The sequence below is a fragment of the Tamandua tetradactyla genome, chromosome 23 (genome assembly GCF_023851605.1).
Source record: "Tamandua tetradactyla isolate mTamTet1 chromosome 23, mTamTet1.pri, whole genome shotgun sequence".
NCBI classification, from domain to species: domain Eukaryota; kingdom Metazoa; phylum Chordata; class Mammalia; order Pilosa; family Myrmecophagidae; genus Tamandua; species Tamandua tetradactyla.
Genome location: NC_135349.1, coordinates 42,288,079 through 42,305,940, shown reverse-complemented (window position 1 = coordinate 42,305,940; position 17,862 = coordinate 42,288,079). Strand labels below are relative to the sequence as shown.

At 38.3% G+C, this 17,862-nt stretch overlaps 1 protein-coding gene across 4 annotated transcripts in view; it reads right to left on the bottom strand.

The window, feature by feature from the left end:
- Window positions 1–17,862, bottom strand: part of PARN (poly(A)-specific ribonuclease) — a 226,455-nt gene that overhangs the window by 113,318 nt on the left and 95,275 nt on the right. For 2 of the 4 annotated variants that reach the window (XM_077141739.1, XM_077141737.1), the window contains exon 22: window positions 11,736–11,825. The exons of the other annotated variants lie outside the window; for them this stretch is intronic. In XM_077141739.1, the coding sequence (XP_076997854.1) occupies window positions 11,736–11,825 (90 nt within the window). The remainder of the gene's footprint in view (window positions 1–11,735; window positions 11,826–17,862) is intronic. 4 annotated transcript variants of the gene reach the window in all.

Here is a 17,862-nt window from a genome sequence, read left to right as displayed (position 1 = left end):
TTATTACTTTTATTTTTGTCGCTATATTAACATTCTATATCTTTTTCGGTTATGTTGCTAGTTCTTCTAAACCGATGCAAATGTACTAAGAATTGATGATCATGCATCTATGTGATGATGTTAAGAATTACTGATTGCATATGTAGAATGGTATGATTTCTAAATGTTGGGTTAATTTCTTTTTTTCTGTTAATTAAAAAAAAAAAGAGAGAAGGGGTAATTGGAGCTGAAGGGATACAGACTGTACAACGGGACTGGATATAAAAACTCAGAAATGGACAGCACAATACTACCCAATTGTAATGCAATTATGTTAAAACACTGAATGAAGCTGCATGTGAGGTATAGGGTTTTTTTTTTTTTTTCTTTCTATTAATGTTTTAATTCTTATTCTGTTGTCTTTTTATTTCTTTTTCTAAATCGATGCAAATGTACTAAGAAATGATGAATATGCAACTATGTGATGTTATTAAGAATTACTGATTGTACATGTAGAATGGAATGATTTCTAATTGTTTTGTTAATTCTTTTTTTATTAATAAAAAAAACTATAAAAAAAAAAAAGAAACCCTTACTTCACTTGTATATCAAAAGGAATCTTATAGTCCAACACAGTACTTGGTTATGGGGAGGAGGGAGGGAGGGATATATTTTCATGAGAAAGGAGGATTTAAACCGTGACAGATTTAAAAATTGTCTAGAACAAATAATAATAATAATGATAAAAACACTGTGTCTTAAATATTTCTTAAAGTTTTTTATGTCACTCTTAACTATCTGTGAGCTTCTACAGACATGGAAGCAAATGCATCAATGGATAAAAACTATTCTCCACCAAGAATTGAAAGAGATGACGACCCCCTGACCCCCATCTGAAAGAAAAGGATGTGTCCGGAAAATTCTGAAAGGCTGGTTTGAAGTGTCCAAGACTTAAGTTTTCATTACTTAATACTGAAATCGATGTACTGATACAGTGGTCACAAAAGGGACAAATCCTTGGAAATGGCAAGGCAGAGTTCCCAATCATTCTCAGACTGAGGCTGGACACACAACACTTAATTCAAATGAAAAAGCAGTGAGGCAAGCAAGCACTAACAAGTTTCCAGTGAGACGAGAGAAAGCAGTGATATGTCAGTTGTGCAGCCTGCAGGGCACAGACCAGTCCTGTTTGGCGTGTTCAACTCTCCTCATTTTCACCCACGTGGCAAAAGGGCTCTGTGTGCCAAATGAAAGATCTACTTGGAAATCTAAAGATTTGTTTAGCTCAATAAACCTAAAAGCAACTTTCCCTGATTATAGGCTCCACCAGGAAAAGACTCTACTATGTGTATTATGTACAGAGGTGATAAGAAAGATTATATAATGGGACATTGGGTGTTCTCACTTTGATTTCAACTAAATTTGCTACATATTCCTTTTTCTAATAACCTGGCAAAAGAACTAAGCGAATCTTCTACTGCTTTTTAACTCTGCTCTCATCTCGGACTCCTTCCTTTCCAAACAGACTAAGGCACAAGTTAAAATTCACTGAAATGAAGAGGCTGGCAGACTTAACCTTTTCTAAACCTCACCACACAAAGAAAAAGTGAAGGTGGAAATCTGCAATAAGAGGACTCATCTGCAGAAATAAAGTATCAATAAAAAGAGGAAAATAAAGACAGTACTATCTTCAATTATGATCAAACTCAACAGTTGCAGGCATTACAGACACACAGATGTTCCAACACAACTAAATTTAGCTAACCTCAACCCTCAATTCAGCAATAACAAAGATGACCACAATTCACAAACTGCGGATGCAGTGCATGGTCCTCATTTCACCAAATGAAGATCCTAAGTCTATAACACAAGATCAGTTTCCCCTTCACCTCGTCATCTGGCTCTTGGAGCTGCTATGGTCACTGTGCCAGGGAGAATAGAAGATCCGCCTGCCCAGCCAGGAAAGGCTATGCCACCCTGTCAGGTAGTGCATTTTGTAGCAATGTTCCTTTTGGGTAAGAACCGTGACTGCTCTGAAAAGGGACCCCCTCCATTAAAGCAAATAAAAGGGGGGCAGCCCAGAGATCCTGTTCTTAAGGGCTTTGGGTCGAATGTTCTGGAAGAGAGAAGAAGGCAGAATGGAGTAAACGGTTTTAAAACCAGGTCTGAGATTTCTGGGAAGATGGAAGACATCCGGGGAAAAAGACAGAATAGGATAGGCTGAGTTTACCGCTGCTCAATGGAACAACTGGATAAATGGCAGGACAGTAGTTCCAGGGTGGAAGTGACCAAAGAGGGACTTCAACACAATAGAGGGAGGTCCTAAATGAAAAGGCTGAGGAATTGGGACACAGAGAACCAGGTGAACGGGCTTGGTCTTGATTCTATTGGGGACAAGAGGCTGCGCCCAGCAAAGTGCCTGTCCCGGCAGCCAGCTTGTGACACCAGCCCCCCTCAGCTCAGCAGCACAAAGCTCCATTGGGGAAACCGCAAGGCAGCAAACTTGCTTTCTCTGCTCACAGAAACTATCCAGCTAGTGCATACAGCCTACCACTTTCCTTTCCAAAGGGAAGCCTGGAGACCTCAGAAGCGTAGGGACAGGAAGGCAGGGATGAGGAAGCAAGCCGCATGACACCCCAGCCCCGGGGTTGGTGACTTTTAGTGTGCACTGGGTTCAGCAGCGTGGGCTGTAACTGCACCAGGTCTCCAACCTTCTCAGTGGGCTCTTGCAGTCAGGGAGAGGTGGGCCTGAGGGCAAGAGGAGGCCCAAGAGCACCATCTGCTGAGAAGAAATGGAAAGTGCATTCTGGCAAACTGCCCATCTGTCTACCCTCAAACACACCTTCAAGTAGAGCTGCCATCCCCTGCACAAGGTCCAGACCTTGGTTTGGTGGGGAACTACTGATAAACTAAGTACAAATGGAGACCTTCAATGCAAACTTAAGCAAATACAAAACCTCACATGACTGAGGGAAATCAACTTTCCAAATGACCCTCTCAAGATGATCAAATGTCTCTAAGCCAATAGAAAATCACAAAGCATAAGACACGGCAGGCAGGTATTGCCCAGCCAAATGATGAAATTAAAACACCAGAGGAGACACAGACTTTGCAACAACAAATCAAGGATGTTCATACAAATTTCCTAAATAAATCCAATGGGTTGGTAATGACATAAAGGGCATGAAAAAGACAGTAGAAGAACATAAAGAAGAATCTCAAAGAAAAATAGCAGATCTCACAGAGATGAAAGACTCTGTAGAACAAATAAAAAATATACTAGAGAAAGAAAACTGTATGTTTTGAAGAGGAAGGAGAAAAAAATAAGTGAACTAGAGGATAGGACAATTGAATTTGAACACACAAAAGAATAAATGGCAAAAAAGATGGAGACCTTTGAATTGGATCTCGGGGAAATGATGGACAACACGAAGCACACAAATATAACAATGATCAATGTCTCAGAAGAAGAAGAGAATAGTAAAGGGTTGGGAAGATTACTTGAGATAATAGGCGAAAATTTTCCAACACTAATAAAAGATATAAACATACAAATCAAAGAAGCCCAACGAACCCCAAACAGAATAAATCCAAACAGGCCTAATCCAAGAAACATACTAATCAGTCTGTCAAGTGTTCAAGAGAAGCAGAAAGTCCTGAAAGAACAACAGAAAAGCGACTCATCATATACAAGGGAAAAGATCTAAGACCGAGTTCAGACTACTCAAAAGACACCATGGAGGCAAAAAGGCAGTGGAAAGGTATGTTTAAGACCTGAATGAGAAAGACTTCCAGCCAAGAACTCTTTATCCAGCAAACTTGTCCTTCAAAAGCGAAGGAAAGATTAAAATTTTCACTGACAAAGGTTGTGAGAATCTGTCAACAAGAAACCGGTCCTACAAGAAATACTAAAGTGAGTCCTGTAAGTTGAAAATGAAAAAAAAAAACGAGAGGTAAGTCTGGAAGAGGGCAAAGAATTGAAGTGTACCAGTAAGGGTAACTTAAAGGATACAAGGGAGAGAGGGAAAAGAATATATAGCTCAGATAAATAAAAGCAAAGGATAAAATGGTAGATTCAAGAAATGTCTATAGAGTAATAACTTGGAATATTAACGGACTAAATTCACCAATTAGAAGACACAGATTGGCATAATAGATTTAAAAATATGATCCATACATATGCTGCTTACAAGAGTCTTGTCTTTTTAAAAAACTGCTTTTTATTGTTAAATATGACATATATATAAAGAAAGGAAAGAAAAAGCAATGATTTTCAAAGTACACTTCAACAAGTAGTTATAGAACAGATTTCAGAGTTTGTTATGGGTTACGATTCCAATATTTCCTTCTGGCTGCTCTAAAACACTGGAGGCTAGAAGAATTTTTTTTTCTTTTTTTGGGAAAAATAATATACATACTAGAAAAGCAATAAATTTCAAAGCATACTGTAACAATTAGCTGTAGAACAGATTTCAGAGTTTGATATGGATTACAGTTCCACAGTTTTAGGTTTTATTTCTAGGTACTCTAATATAATGAAGGCTAAAAAGAACTGATTTGTTAAACCCTACCTTCTCTGTATAACTCCCTCACCTTTGATTTTTCTCCCCCTCTTTAGGGATATTTGGGCTATACCCATTCTAACATTTTCCATGTTGGAAGAGGTTGTCAATAATATGGGATAGGGGGATGGAACTATTTGATGTTCTGGAGAGGCTGGCCCCAGTGCATTTCAGGACTTCTCTGGTCCAAAGACCCATCTGGAGATTGTTGGTATCTGGAAAGTTACCCTAGTGCATGTTTGTAGACTAGTATACAATGCCCTAGGTGTTCTTTAGGATTGGTAGGAATGATTTTGGTTGCACTTTGGCCAGTTATGTTAGGTAGCAATGTCTAAATGAAGCTTATGTAGTCTCTCGACTGTATTTGAACTCACTCAGCCACTGATACAAGAGACTCATCTTAAGATGCAAGGATACAAATAGACTGAAAGTGAAAGGATGGAAAAAGATGTTCTTTAAAGTGTAAAGATGCCATAAGATACAAGGAAGACACTACATATAAATAAAAAGGACAATTCACAAAGATACAAGGAAGACATACACATTAATAAAAGGAACAATTCACAAAGAAGAAATAACAATCATAAATGTTTATGTTCCCAATCAAGGAGCTCCAAAGTATATGAGGCAAACATTAGCAAAACTAAAGGGAGCAATAGAAGTTTCAACAATAATAGTGGGAGACTTCAACACACTACTCTCTTCTATAGATGGAACAACCAAACAAGGATCAACAAGGAAATAGAGAACTTAAAGAATATGATAGATGAATTAGAGCTAACAGAGGTATATAGATTGTTACACCTGAGAACATCAGGATATACATTCTCCATTGGTGCTCGTGGACTGTTTTCCAGAATAGATCATATGTTAGGGCACAAAACAGGTATTTATAAATTTAAAAAGACTGACACTATTCAAAGCAGTTTATCTGATCATAACAGAATGAAGCTGGAAATCAATAATCACCAAAGAACAAGAATTTTCACAAATATATGGAGATTAAATAATGCAATCTTAAACAATCAGTGGATCAAAGAACAAGTTGCTGGGGAAACTGGTAAATACCTGGAGATGAAAGAAAATGAGAATACAACATATCAGAACATATCAGATGCAGCAAAGTCAGTGCTGAGAGGGAAATTGCCTAAGTGCTATAATAAAAAAGAAAGCAAAAATCAAGGACTTAATGCTCACTAGAAGACCCTAGAGAAAGAACAGCAAACTAACCCCAAATCAAATAGAAGAAGAGAAATAACAAAGATTAAAGCAGAAATAAATGAATTGGAGAACAAAAAAGGCAACAGAAAGAATCAATAAAACCAAAAGCTGGATTGTGAGAAAGTCAAGAAAATCAATGGAACCCTAGTCGGCTGAGAAAAAGGGAGAGGATGCACATAAACAAAATCAGAAATGAGAGGGGGGCTGTTAACCACAGATACTGAAGAAATAAAACAAAACAAAAAAAATCCTAAGAAGATTATGCCAGTCTGAAAGTACTATATACCCCAGAAAAGTCATGTTTTAATCCTGATTCAATCTTGTGAGGCAATCATTTCTCTTAATTCTGATTCAATACTGTAGGTTGGAATCTTTTGATTAGATTATATCCACAGAGATGTGGCACGCCTGACTGTAGGTATGACCTTTCATTAGAGATGTGACTCCACCCATTCCAAGTAGGCCATTTACTGGAATTCTTTATAAGAGGAAACGTTCTGGAGATATTCAGAAATGACAGAAGCCTCAGAGCTGACAGAGACAGCAGATGGAGATGCTTGGAGAACAGCCGCTTCAGAGAATAGACACACAGAAGTCTGGAGATGCTTGGAGCCCAGCAGACATCCCCATGAGATGTTAAGCAAGCATGAACCTAGGGAGAGTCAAAGGAAGCCAAGAGACGAAAGCCAATCCCAGAAAAGCAAATGAGGAGCCCCCACATGAACAAAGGTTGAAGGCATCAGAGCTTAGGAGCAAGGGGCCAGCAGATGCCAGCCATGTGACTGCCCAGCTGACTGAGGTTTCCTGACACATTGGCCTTCCCTGAATTAAGGTATCTTTCCCTGGATGCCTTAGAATGGACAATTTTATAGGCTTAGAACTGTAAACTTGTAACTTATTAAGTTCCCTTTATATAAAAGCTGTTCTATTTCTGATATACTGGATTCTGGTAGCTTTCAAACTAATGCGAGGATTCAATGAACAGCTCAACGCCAACAAACAAGACAACCTAAATGAAAGGGACAAATTTCTAGAAACACATGAACAATCTACACTGACTCAAGAAGAAATAGAAGATCTTAACGAACCAATCACAATTAAAGAGATTCAATCCACCATCAAAAATCTTCCTACAAAGACAAGCCTGGGGCCAGATGGTATCAGAGGGAAACTTCATCAAACATTCCAAAAAGTATCATCACCAATCCTACTAAAACTCTTGCAAGAAGTGAGGGAAAAAAAGAATACTAGCTGACTCATTTTAGGAAACTAACATCACTCTAATAGCAAAACTGGGTAAAGATGCTACAGGAAAGGAAATCCACAGGCCAATCTCTCTAATTAATATAGATGTAAAAATCCTCAACAAAATATTAGCAAATCAAATCTAACAACACATTAAAAGAATTATACACCATGACCAACTGGGATTTTTATACCAGGAATGCAAGGGTGGTTCAACACAAGAAAATTAATCAATGTAATACAGGCAAATTAACAAGTTGAAAGGGAAAAGCCATGTGATCATCTCGATTGATGCTGAAAAAGCATTTGACAAAATTCAGTATCCTTTTCTGATAAAACACTTCAAAATTCGAAGGAAAATTCTCAATATGATAATGATAAAGGTCATATATGAAAAACCCATAGCCAGCATCATACTCAATAGTGAGACTGAAAGCCTTCCCCGTAAGATTGGGAACGAGACGAGGATGTCCTCTGTCATCACTATTATTCAACACTGTGCTAGAAGTTCTAGGAGAGCAATGAAGAAGGAAAAAGAAATAAAAGGCATCCAAATTGGAAAGGTAGTAGTAAAACTTTCATTATTTATAGATGTCATGATACTAGACTTGGAAAATCCTGAGAAATCTATGACAAAGCTACTTGAGCTAATAAATAAATTCAGAAAACTGACAGGAAATAAGATTAATGTGCAAAAATCAGTAATATTTCTATACACAAAGTAATGACGTAAGGAAAAAAATTCTATTCAAATAGCAAATAAAAGAATCAAGTATCTAGAAATAAACTTAACCAGGGATGTAATGGAACTGTACCCAGAAACTACAAAACACTGCTAAAAGAAATCAGAGGATCTAAACAGGTGGAAAGATTCCCTGCTCATGGATAGGAAGGTTAAATATAGTTAAGTTGTCAATTCTACCCAAATTGATCTACAGATTCAACACAGTACCAATAAAAATTCCAACAACTTACTCTGAAGACTTGGAAAAGGTAGTTTTCAAACTTATTTGGAAGAGAGAAAGACCTCAAATAGTTAAAAGTATCCTTAAAAAGAAGAATAAAGTATGAGGACTAACACTTTCTGATTTTAAAGCTTATTATAAAACCACAGTGGTCAAAACAATGGTACAGGCACAAAGATAGAACTACTGACCAATGGAATCAAATCAAGAGTGTAGAAACAGACCACCAAATCTATGGTCAACTGATCTTCAACAAGGTCCCCAAATCCAGTGAATTGGGACAGAATAGTCTTCAATAAATGGGCATGGGAGAATTGGGTATCAGTAGCTAAAAGAATGAAGGAGGGCCCAAACGTTACACCGTGCCAGTCTGAAAGGATTATGTACCCTAGAAAACCCATGTTTTAATCCTGATCCATCCTAAGTAAAGCCATTTCTTTTAATCCTTGTTCAGCACTGTAGGTTGGAAGCTTGATTAGATTATCTCCATAGAGATGTGGCCCCCATTGTGGGTATTAGCCTTTGATTAGAGGGAAATGTGACATTACCTATTCCAAGTGGGTCTTGACTAGTTTCTGGAATCCTTTACAAGAGGAAACATTTGGGAGAGAGCCATGAGAACCATGAGAGCCCATGCAGCCAGAGACCTTTGGAGATGAAGAAGGAAAAACCCCTAGAGAAGCATCATGAAACAAGAAGCCTGGAGAGAAAGCTAGCAGATGTCACCAAGTTTGCCATGTGCCTTTCCGGTTAAGAGAGAAATTCTTAACATCACTGGCCTTCTTGAGCCAAGGCATCTTTACCTGGAGGTCTTAGAGTGGACATTTCTATAGCCTTACTTTAATACTGGGCATTTTTCATGGTCTCAGAACTATAAACATTCAACTTCATAAATTTCCCCCACCTTTTTCTTAAATTTTTATTTATAAAACCAAGCCACATACAAATACGAACATTCTTAACATATGAACATTCAATACTTGGTGTGCAATCAATGGCTCACAATATGATCACATAGTTGTATATTAATCACCATGATTATTTCTTAGAACATTTGCATCACTCCAGAAAAAGAAAAAAAAGGAAAAAAGAAAAAACCCATACATACCATACCCCTTACCCTTCCCTCTCATTGACCACTAGTATTTCCCCCTACCCAATTTAATAAATCCCCCTTTTTAAAAGCGGTTCCATTTCTGGAACATTGTATTCTGGCAGCTTAAAAACTAGCACACACCCTATATAAAAATTAACTCAAAGTAGATCAAAGACCTAAATATAAGAGCCAGTACACAAAACTCCTAGAAGAAAATACAGGTAAACAACTATAAGACCTAGTACTAGGAGGCAGCTTTTTAAACTTTACACTTATAGCCACAAGCAAGAAAAAAAAAATAGATGAACAGTAACTCCTCAAAATCAAATGCTTCTGTGCCTCAAAGGACTTTGTCAAAAAGGTGAAGAGGCAGCCAACTCAGTAGGAAAAAAATATTTGTAAATCATGTATCAGAGATATGCTGTATACATAAAGAAATCATACAGCTCAACAACAAAAGAACAACCCAATTATAAAATGGGCTAGAGATATGAATAAATATTTTTCTAAAGAGCAAACACATATGGCTAAAAAGCACATGAAGAGATGCTCATTTTCATTAGCTATAAGAGAAATGCAAATGAAGACTACAATGAGATATTACCTCACACCCAGAAGAATGGCTGTTAGTAAACATTCAGCAAACTACAAATGCTGGAGAGGATGTAGAGAAGCTGGAACACTTGGCATTGCTGGTGGAAATGTATAATGGTACAGCCGTTGTACAAGACAGTTGCAGTTTCTTACAAAACTCAGTATCGAGTTGCCCTATATCCTGGCAATACCACTATTTGGTATATACCCAGAAGAGCTGAAAGCAGTGACATAAACATACATTTGCACACCGATGTTCATAGCAACATTATTCACAATTACCAAAAGACAGAAACAATCAAGTGCCCGTCAACAGACAAATGGATAAACAAAATGTGGTATATCCATACGATGGAATACTATGCAGCAGTAAGACAAAATGAGGTTCTGAAGCACATGACAACATGGATGAAGCTTGAGGACATAATGCTGAGTGAAATAAGCCAGAACAAAAGGATAGATACTGTACAACTTCGCTTTTATGACCTTGGTAAGGTAAACTCAGAGGCTTAAATGTAGTATATAGGGGACCAAGAGATACACAGACACTAAAGACAGGTGAATTGTTAGCTAATGAGGTTGGATGTTAATGTAAGGGAATGGATTGAAGTGAAGACAGTTCATTAGTGGGTTTATAAGTACATTTGGCATTTTGAAGGTGAAGATGATTGAAAGGGGTTGTATAGAGCCATGTATCACTATGATTAACACTACAAATATAAGCTCATGCACGAATTACTTCAAAGGTATGAATCTTGTACAAAGAGTCAATAAAAGGGGCTTAGAGGGAAAACTAAAAACCACTATTGAATGCTGTGGTCTATATTTAACAGGAAGACATCAACAGTACCACAGTAATACCAGGGGTAGATAATTGGGAGGGAAGGACAAGATAAGGGGAGGTCTGGTTTTTCTGTTTGTTTGAGGGCATATCTATTGGTTATTTTTTCGTTGGAGCAAAGAAAATTGTCTAAAATTGAGAGTGATGATGACTGCATAACTAAATGAGGATACTGTGAGACATGGATTGTTTACTTTGGACTTTATCCATGATGTCGAATGGACGGAGTTGGCTAAAGGACACATTGACTGAGAAGTAGAATGGCGAACTATGGTATATACATATGATGGAATACTGTGAGGCTACAGAAAGGAATGAAGTTGTGAGGCGTGCAACAAGGTGAATGAATGTTGGGGTCATTATGTGGTACAAAATAAGCCAGAAACAAAAGGACAAATATTGTACCATCTCTTTTAGAAAATAACTACAAGGAAATTGGGGACTAGATTGTAAGCTCTTATAGCAGTCACAATTAGTCCGGAACTGCACATATTATTTCTAGATTTTGAGATACTGTGCTATATATTTATAACCTGGTATTTCTCTGGAACTTTGGGTATGTATGTGACACCTAAGACTCAGAGCTGAAGTTTTGCAAGTCTCAAACCTAGCATTTTTCCATACAGCAACTGCTAAAGAAACCAAAAAAGCGATCAGGCTTCAGTTAGGGATACGAATGGAGCCCATCTGGTCAGGACTAAGGTAAATCAGAATACAGGGGCAAGGATGACAGCGTCTGGATTTTAGAACCTCACCTACTGTATAAGATCAAAGAAGAGATTTATTTTGGCCAAAACCTAAATTTTCTGTACCACATAATCTAACTCAACCTGCCTGGGTAGCTTATTTAAACAACCCAAACACATGGAGCCCAGAATTGGAATGAAGGCTTATAATTCTGTATAGTTTAAAGCAATACCCAGATACATCACAGAGTATGTTGGGTAGATAATTAAAAAGTATTAGCAAAGTTTTTTGAGGAAGAGGAGAAAAATCTGGAACTATTAAACTTTACCTCCAGGGAAACCCCGATACTATCTCAACCTTAAGGACTCCCAAGTCAATAGGCCAAACCCTTGATTTTGAGGCTTGCTCTTATGAAGCTTATTTCTGTAGCAGAGAAGCTAAGCCAACCTATAATTCTGCCTAAGAGTTACTTCCAGAAAACCTCTTTTGTTGCTCTGATGTGGCCTCTTTCTCTCTAAGCCCAACTGTGCAAGTAAAATCATTACCTTCCCCACTACATGGGACACGACATGCAGGGGTGAAAGTCTCCTTGGCAACACAGGACATGACTCCCAGGGATGAGCCTGGCCACAGTGCTGTGGGATTGACAAGGGAAAAGGAATGTTACGAAATGAGGTGTCAGCGGCTAAAAGAGTTCAAATAGAGTCCAGAGGCTATTCTGGAGGTTACTCTTACACAAACTTCACCTAGATATTGCTAATTACCACAGTTTGCCAAAACCCAACCAAAACCTAGGCCTCTATCTGAGAGTCTACAAAAGTTTCATGCACAAAGATTACTTTCAGAAACGTACAACCTCCAGATTTCCTAGGCCAGATGTCCTGAAACCAGAGGGGCCAGCCTCTGCAAGAACATCAACTAGTTACATGTCCCTATTCCAAATTATAATACCCCTTTCCAAAATGAAAAAGATAGAATGGGCATGGCCCCAAAACTCTTAAAGACTGGGAGAAGGATCAAAGGAGGAAGAGTTATAACAGAGAAGATAGGATTTAATAAATGAGTATGATTGCTGAATCATTATATGGATATTTCTTTTAGTGGCCAGTGTCTTGGAGCAGCTAGAAGGTAAAACCTGAAATTCTGGAACTGTAATCCATATCAAACTCTGAAATCAGTTTTATAACTATGCATTACAATGTACTTTGAATTTTATTGTTTTATATATATATTTCACAATAAAAAATCTTCTCACAAGGAGATTTCACTGAAGGTTCACTAATTGCAACAAACAGGACACCCTGACTGAGGGCCAAGCTATCATCTTGCAAGTTGGAACAGTCACACCCCAACAGCTTCACACTCACAGGCTCAATGATGCAGCAAAGCAGATTTTTTATAAAATCAATTATTAATATTTTAAAGTTTAGATTTCTAAATGGGGGTGAAGTGGGGGAAGAAATGAACATTCAATGAACAGCTAGTGCCTGGCATTATGTTAAGAAGTTCACATTTATTACCTCACTCAATTCTTCCCTAGCACCTAAGATCATACATCCATTTCTATTCCAAGTCCATCATATCAACTGGGTTTCCCTCTCAGTGTTGAATGATCAGTTTATAAGTACTTCTTATAAACTTATTTCATGAGCATTTCTTATAAACTTATTTCATAAGTTTTTCTCTAGGTACTTCTTTCCCCCAAAAGAAAAGAGGAAAAAGGTTTTTTCTTTACAGAAACTTCTCCCACCTCTATTCATAAATCTTTAAATCAAATTGTGGAGGACTGTACGCGGGTTAAACAGTGCTAACAGAAGGCAACATCTCAACCCCTGCATGCAGCACATTGCCTTGAGTGCCATGATAACCCAGAACTGAGCCCCTTCCCAAGGCCCAGGGGGTTGGGGTTCTCTAGCTTCAGATTGTTGGAGGTTTGAGCCCATTAATATTCCATGTCACCTCTCTGCAGCCATAATGCATGAAAAGGTGCATCACTGAATCCACATGCTAAATCTGTCCGTATCACTTAGCCCGAATAAGCATTTAAATGATAAGCTTTACGTGGTGTTAGAATGATAGACTGGCTTCCAGCATGACAGCACCATCTTCTGGTTGGTGAAATATTAGACATAAAAAGTCAACTCATGTCCGGAGTTAAAAAGCAAAGTTCCCACTTCAACAGTCTGGTAACCCAGAATGGTAGGAAACTTGAGAATTTAGTTTCACCAAAACCTGAACAATGTCAGGAGAAAGTAAATACCCTCAGAGATCAACCACAGTGTAGAAACAAATCTAACAGCATATCACTACTGGCCACTATTCCATTTTTGGAAATATTGTTTTCACTCATTGTCTCTTAGCACTCTCATACTCTGGAACCCATAATACTCTAATAAAGAAATTCCTTATCATGTCATTATAGTCATTGCCACTCCCCTTGCCACCCTCAAAAAGCTCCCTGCTGCCCACATACAAAGTTGAAATATAATGGGGCACCCATCAAAGCCCCTTTAATTTGGTCCTTTACAACCATATCTCCCTTTGGAACATGCTAGCATTAGGGGACATCTCCCCCACTGCACCTCCATGGGTTCTAACAAGTTGAAGAAGAGATGGAGGAGCTAATGAAGACTTGTTACCTTTATGTTTCTAAAGTATACGGCTCTTTGACAGATAGTGCTGGAGATGGAACTTGGGCTTAGGTCCAAAATGGGGCTTCCTACTATAACCAATGCCACCCCCCAAAGAATTCCAGACCATAAGACTCCATCAGTGAGGACAACTGACGTGGTTCCTAACTTCAGCTGCTAGCAGGCAACCCAGCAGCTGGTTTCCAGGCCTGTCTTTTTCAAGGTAATGGCCCCATCCAGGGGTCAGAAGAGCCCATTGCCTGTCAGATCCCTCCTGATTTCAGCGCTCAGATAAGCAAATCCTCCACCCACAAGGGGAACTGAGCAAGGGGGATGGAGAGAGGACTCAGCCATATTCACCACAATATTCTCTGAGCGAGAAGCACAGAAGTCTCCCACTGGCCTACGGATATGTAAGGTGAAGGAAAGAACTTTCCTCCCAAAACTGCACACACCAATATCTCAAGCCCTCCCAGAATGGTCTGGTCTAGGAAGTTCTGAGAAGCACCAGAGGAGTGAGTGAATTGTTAGGGTCACCTTCACTTCCTTTTCTACTCTAACACCTGCCACAATGCTTTGCACACATGGAAGAGAATAATCCTTCATTACATGAATACTTGAATGTACTTATCTCCTAAACTATCTGAGAGCAAAGCTTTTAGACCAAAAATACATTTTTATGGCAACTCGGTATACATACATATATATCTACGTGCAGATTTAAAACTATTTTTTTTAAAAATCTACCCTTATTATATTGCATGCACTCTGAAATTTTTTTAAGTTCTTCCTTTTTACAAAAATGCTGGTTACCAACCACTAAAATGATTTTACAACCCAGTGAGGGAATGTGACCCACAGTTTAAAGACACATCACAATCACTCCTACCTGTCCTGCTCAAAGTGCTTCTCTGTCTGCTCTGCTGAGACGCAGACGCAGCAGCCCTCCATCGAGGACCACTTCAAAGGCTCTCTTCCTCAAAGCCATCTCCAACTCTGTGTCCAGCACCATCCTAAACAACAACGATGTGAAAAAACGACGAGACACAGGCCCCACTTCAAGAAGTATAGTCCAGCGGGTGGGATAATAATCACATGAGGTACTTTAGCTTGGTCATCTTCTCTCCTTCCTCTGAACACAAAAACTCTCAGCATCTGTATTCATTCATTCATTCTCCCCTTTTATACCTTCAGCATGCTTTGTGTAAACAACATTTAAATGTCTTTCAGGATGAATCCATCAAAATTTCTTTCACTTGCCTCCCTGTTTGTCAAGGGATACTTTTCATGAATTCTAAATTAGGAACTGAAGTACGCTGTCACCAATTCTTGGACACCAATGGCCCATTTATTATTCTGAGTAGCATTTATAGATGTGGCAGGTTCCCAGATAAATTCAATTTGGCCTCAGCCTCTTGGAGAAGGCCATGAACTAGAGTAAATGCAAAGACCAAGGGAAAATAATACACCCTCTAGATGTTCAAAAATAAATAAAACCTGCTTGAAAAGGTCCATCTATTTTTGACTGTGCTCTTATGAAAACTATCAGGCTTTCCAAAAGCAGCTTCATGTTTGTTTAGTCAACTTGGCACTCAATAGAAATTCTTCTGAAATCCCAGTCTTTTAAAAGAAAATGGTTAGATTACAATACTTTATTTTAAAGCTTGATTTAATAAGAAAAAAAGGGACCTTAAATGAACATTACAACAAGGCTTTTACAAAGAACAGGACTCAAATTTTTGTTTGTTTAGGGGTGACTCTTAGGCCTAATTTTTAGTAGGCTTAGCCTGTCCTTTGCAGGAATAAGTTACATAGCAAACCCCAAGCAAACCCCAAGACTGAGGGCTCGGCCTATTGATTTAGTTGTCCCCACCACTTGTGAGAATATCAGGAATTCTTCAAATGGGGAAGTTGAATTTCCCCCTTTCTCCCCATTTCCCCAAGAGGACTTTGCAAATGTTTCTTTATTCACTGTTCAAATCACTCTGGGATTTAGAGGGGCATCACACTAATCTGGATAAACCTACAAAATCTCATGCCCTATTCAAGGTTCCATGTTATAGTTTTCAATTAAACTGTCCATATATGTTAAATTAGGAAATGCACTAGTCAAAATACGTATATTGCACCAAATAAACATTTCTTGCTTTAATCTCACAAAGAAGTTGAAGTTTTAAAATATGAATGACCATCTATTTTCAACACCTTGCAATATTCACATTCCTTTGTTATTCCTCATGCAAAAACATTTTTTTTTAATTTGTACATTTAGTCACTATCATTGTACACTCTAGGCATTCCTAGATTATACCATCTCAGTCTCTACCGTCTATCATTCTTTCTGGTTTCATATGTGTCCCCAGCCTATCTTTTTCTCAACGACTGTGTTTTATTTTTATTTTTTTTAATATTTTTATTGAGTAATCTTCACACATGTACAATTCATACATGATATACAATCAATGGCTCACAATCTCATCACATAGTTGTGTACTCATCAACATGATCATTTTTAGAAAATTTGCATCACTCCAGAAAAAGAAAAAAGAAGAAAACTCACATATTCCATACCGCCCCTACCTCTCCCTGTCACTGACCACTAGTGCTGCAATCTACCCAGTTCTCTATCCTTTACCCTCCCTATTATTTATTTTTATCCTTATTTTTTCACTCATCTGTCCACACCCTGGATAAAAGGAGCATCAGACACGAGGTTTTCACAATCACATGGTCACACAGTAAAAGCTATATAGTTACACAGCCATCTTTAAGAATCAAGGCTACAGGAGCACAGCTCAACAGTGTCAGATATTTCCCTCCAGTCACTCCAATGTACCATAAACTAAAAAGGAATACCTATATAATGCATAACAATAACCTCCAGGATAATCTCTTGACTGAAATATCTCAGCCACTGCAACATTATTTTGTCTCATTTCTCTCTTCTCCTTTTGGTCAAGAAGGCTTTCTCAATCCCATGGTGCCAGGTCCCGGCTCATCCTGGGAGTCCTGTACCACTGTGCCAGGGAGGTTTATATCCCTGGGAGTCATGCTCCACGTAGTGGGGGAGGGCAGTGAGTTCATCTGCCAAATTGGCTTAAAGAGAGCCAAACTCCTATTTTTAGCACACAAGATCTAAGTCTCCACCTTCTAACTTCGCTTCCTGCCATTCTACCACATGTACCCATGAGTTAAACCAAAAGACATGCTAGTCCCATGGTGTGCAAATCTTTCCTCAGCCCTCTGTACTCGGCTAATTCCTCTCATTATTCTAGGCTCAGCACATGTATTACCTGCCCTAGAAAGCCTAAACTGACTCTCTTCTGCAAATCCACGCTAACCTAAGCTGATTCTCTCAAAGCAACTCGCCTTTATCACTGCACACATCATATCCTGATGCACTACTTGTCTAGATAACCATCTGTATCACTAAACCATAAGTTTCAGTATTGAGATTACGTATTCAATCTCTACTCCCCTTTGAAATTAGTCTCTCAGTTCTTCAACAGAAGACAGGCAAATAATTATGCAAATAATAACATTTCAGGTTTCAAATGGAAAAAAAAATCCTTTTAAAAACCTTGCAAAATAAGTTAATTATTCCTGTTTCAGTAATCACTATAAAGACTTCTGAACATATAAACATAAGGTATCTAGCAATATATAATAATATATTAATAAGGCATGAAAGGCTTATATTCCAACTGAAAAGGAAACTCCCCCCAAAAGAGCACACATCTAAAGGTAACCCTGCTCATACTATCAACTGATCTAAACTTATTTAGGGATTAATAGGCAATTATTAAAATCAATAGATGCCCTATAACCAGCTGGTGGTTTTTCAGCTATAAAATGTACTAAAATTATTTGTTTCAAACTGTGTGTGTGTGGGGGGGGGACTCATTTTTCAAAAGAAAAAAAAAGTTCTCTTTTAACATGTATCTTTTCTATGTTTCCGTTGCCAACAGTGTAGCTGTTTGTTCCTTAGCCTCTGATGCAATGTGAAAAACCAAGTGCCTCACAGTGCTCTCGTTCACATGGA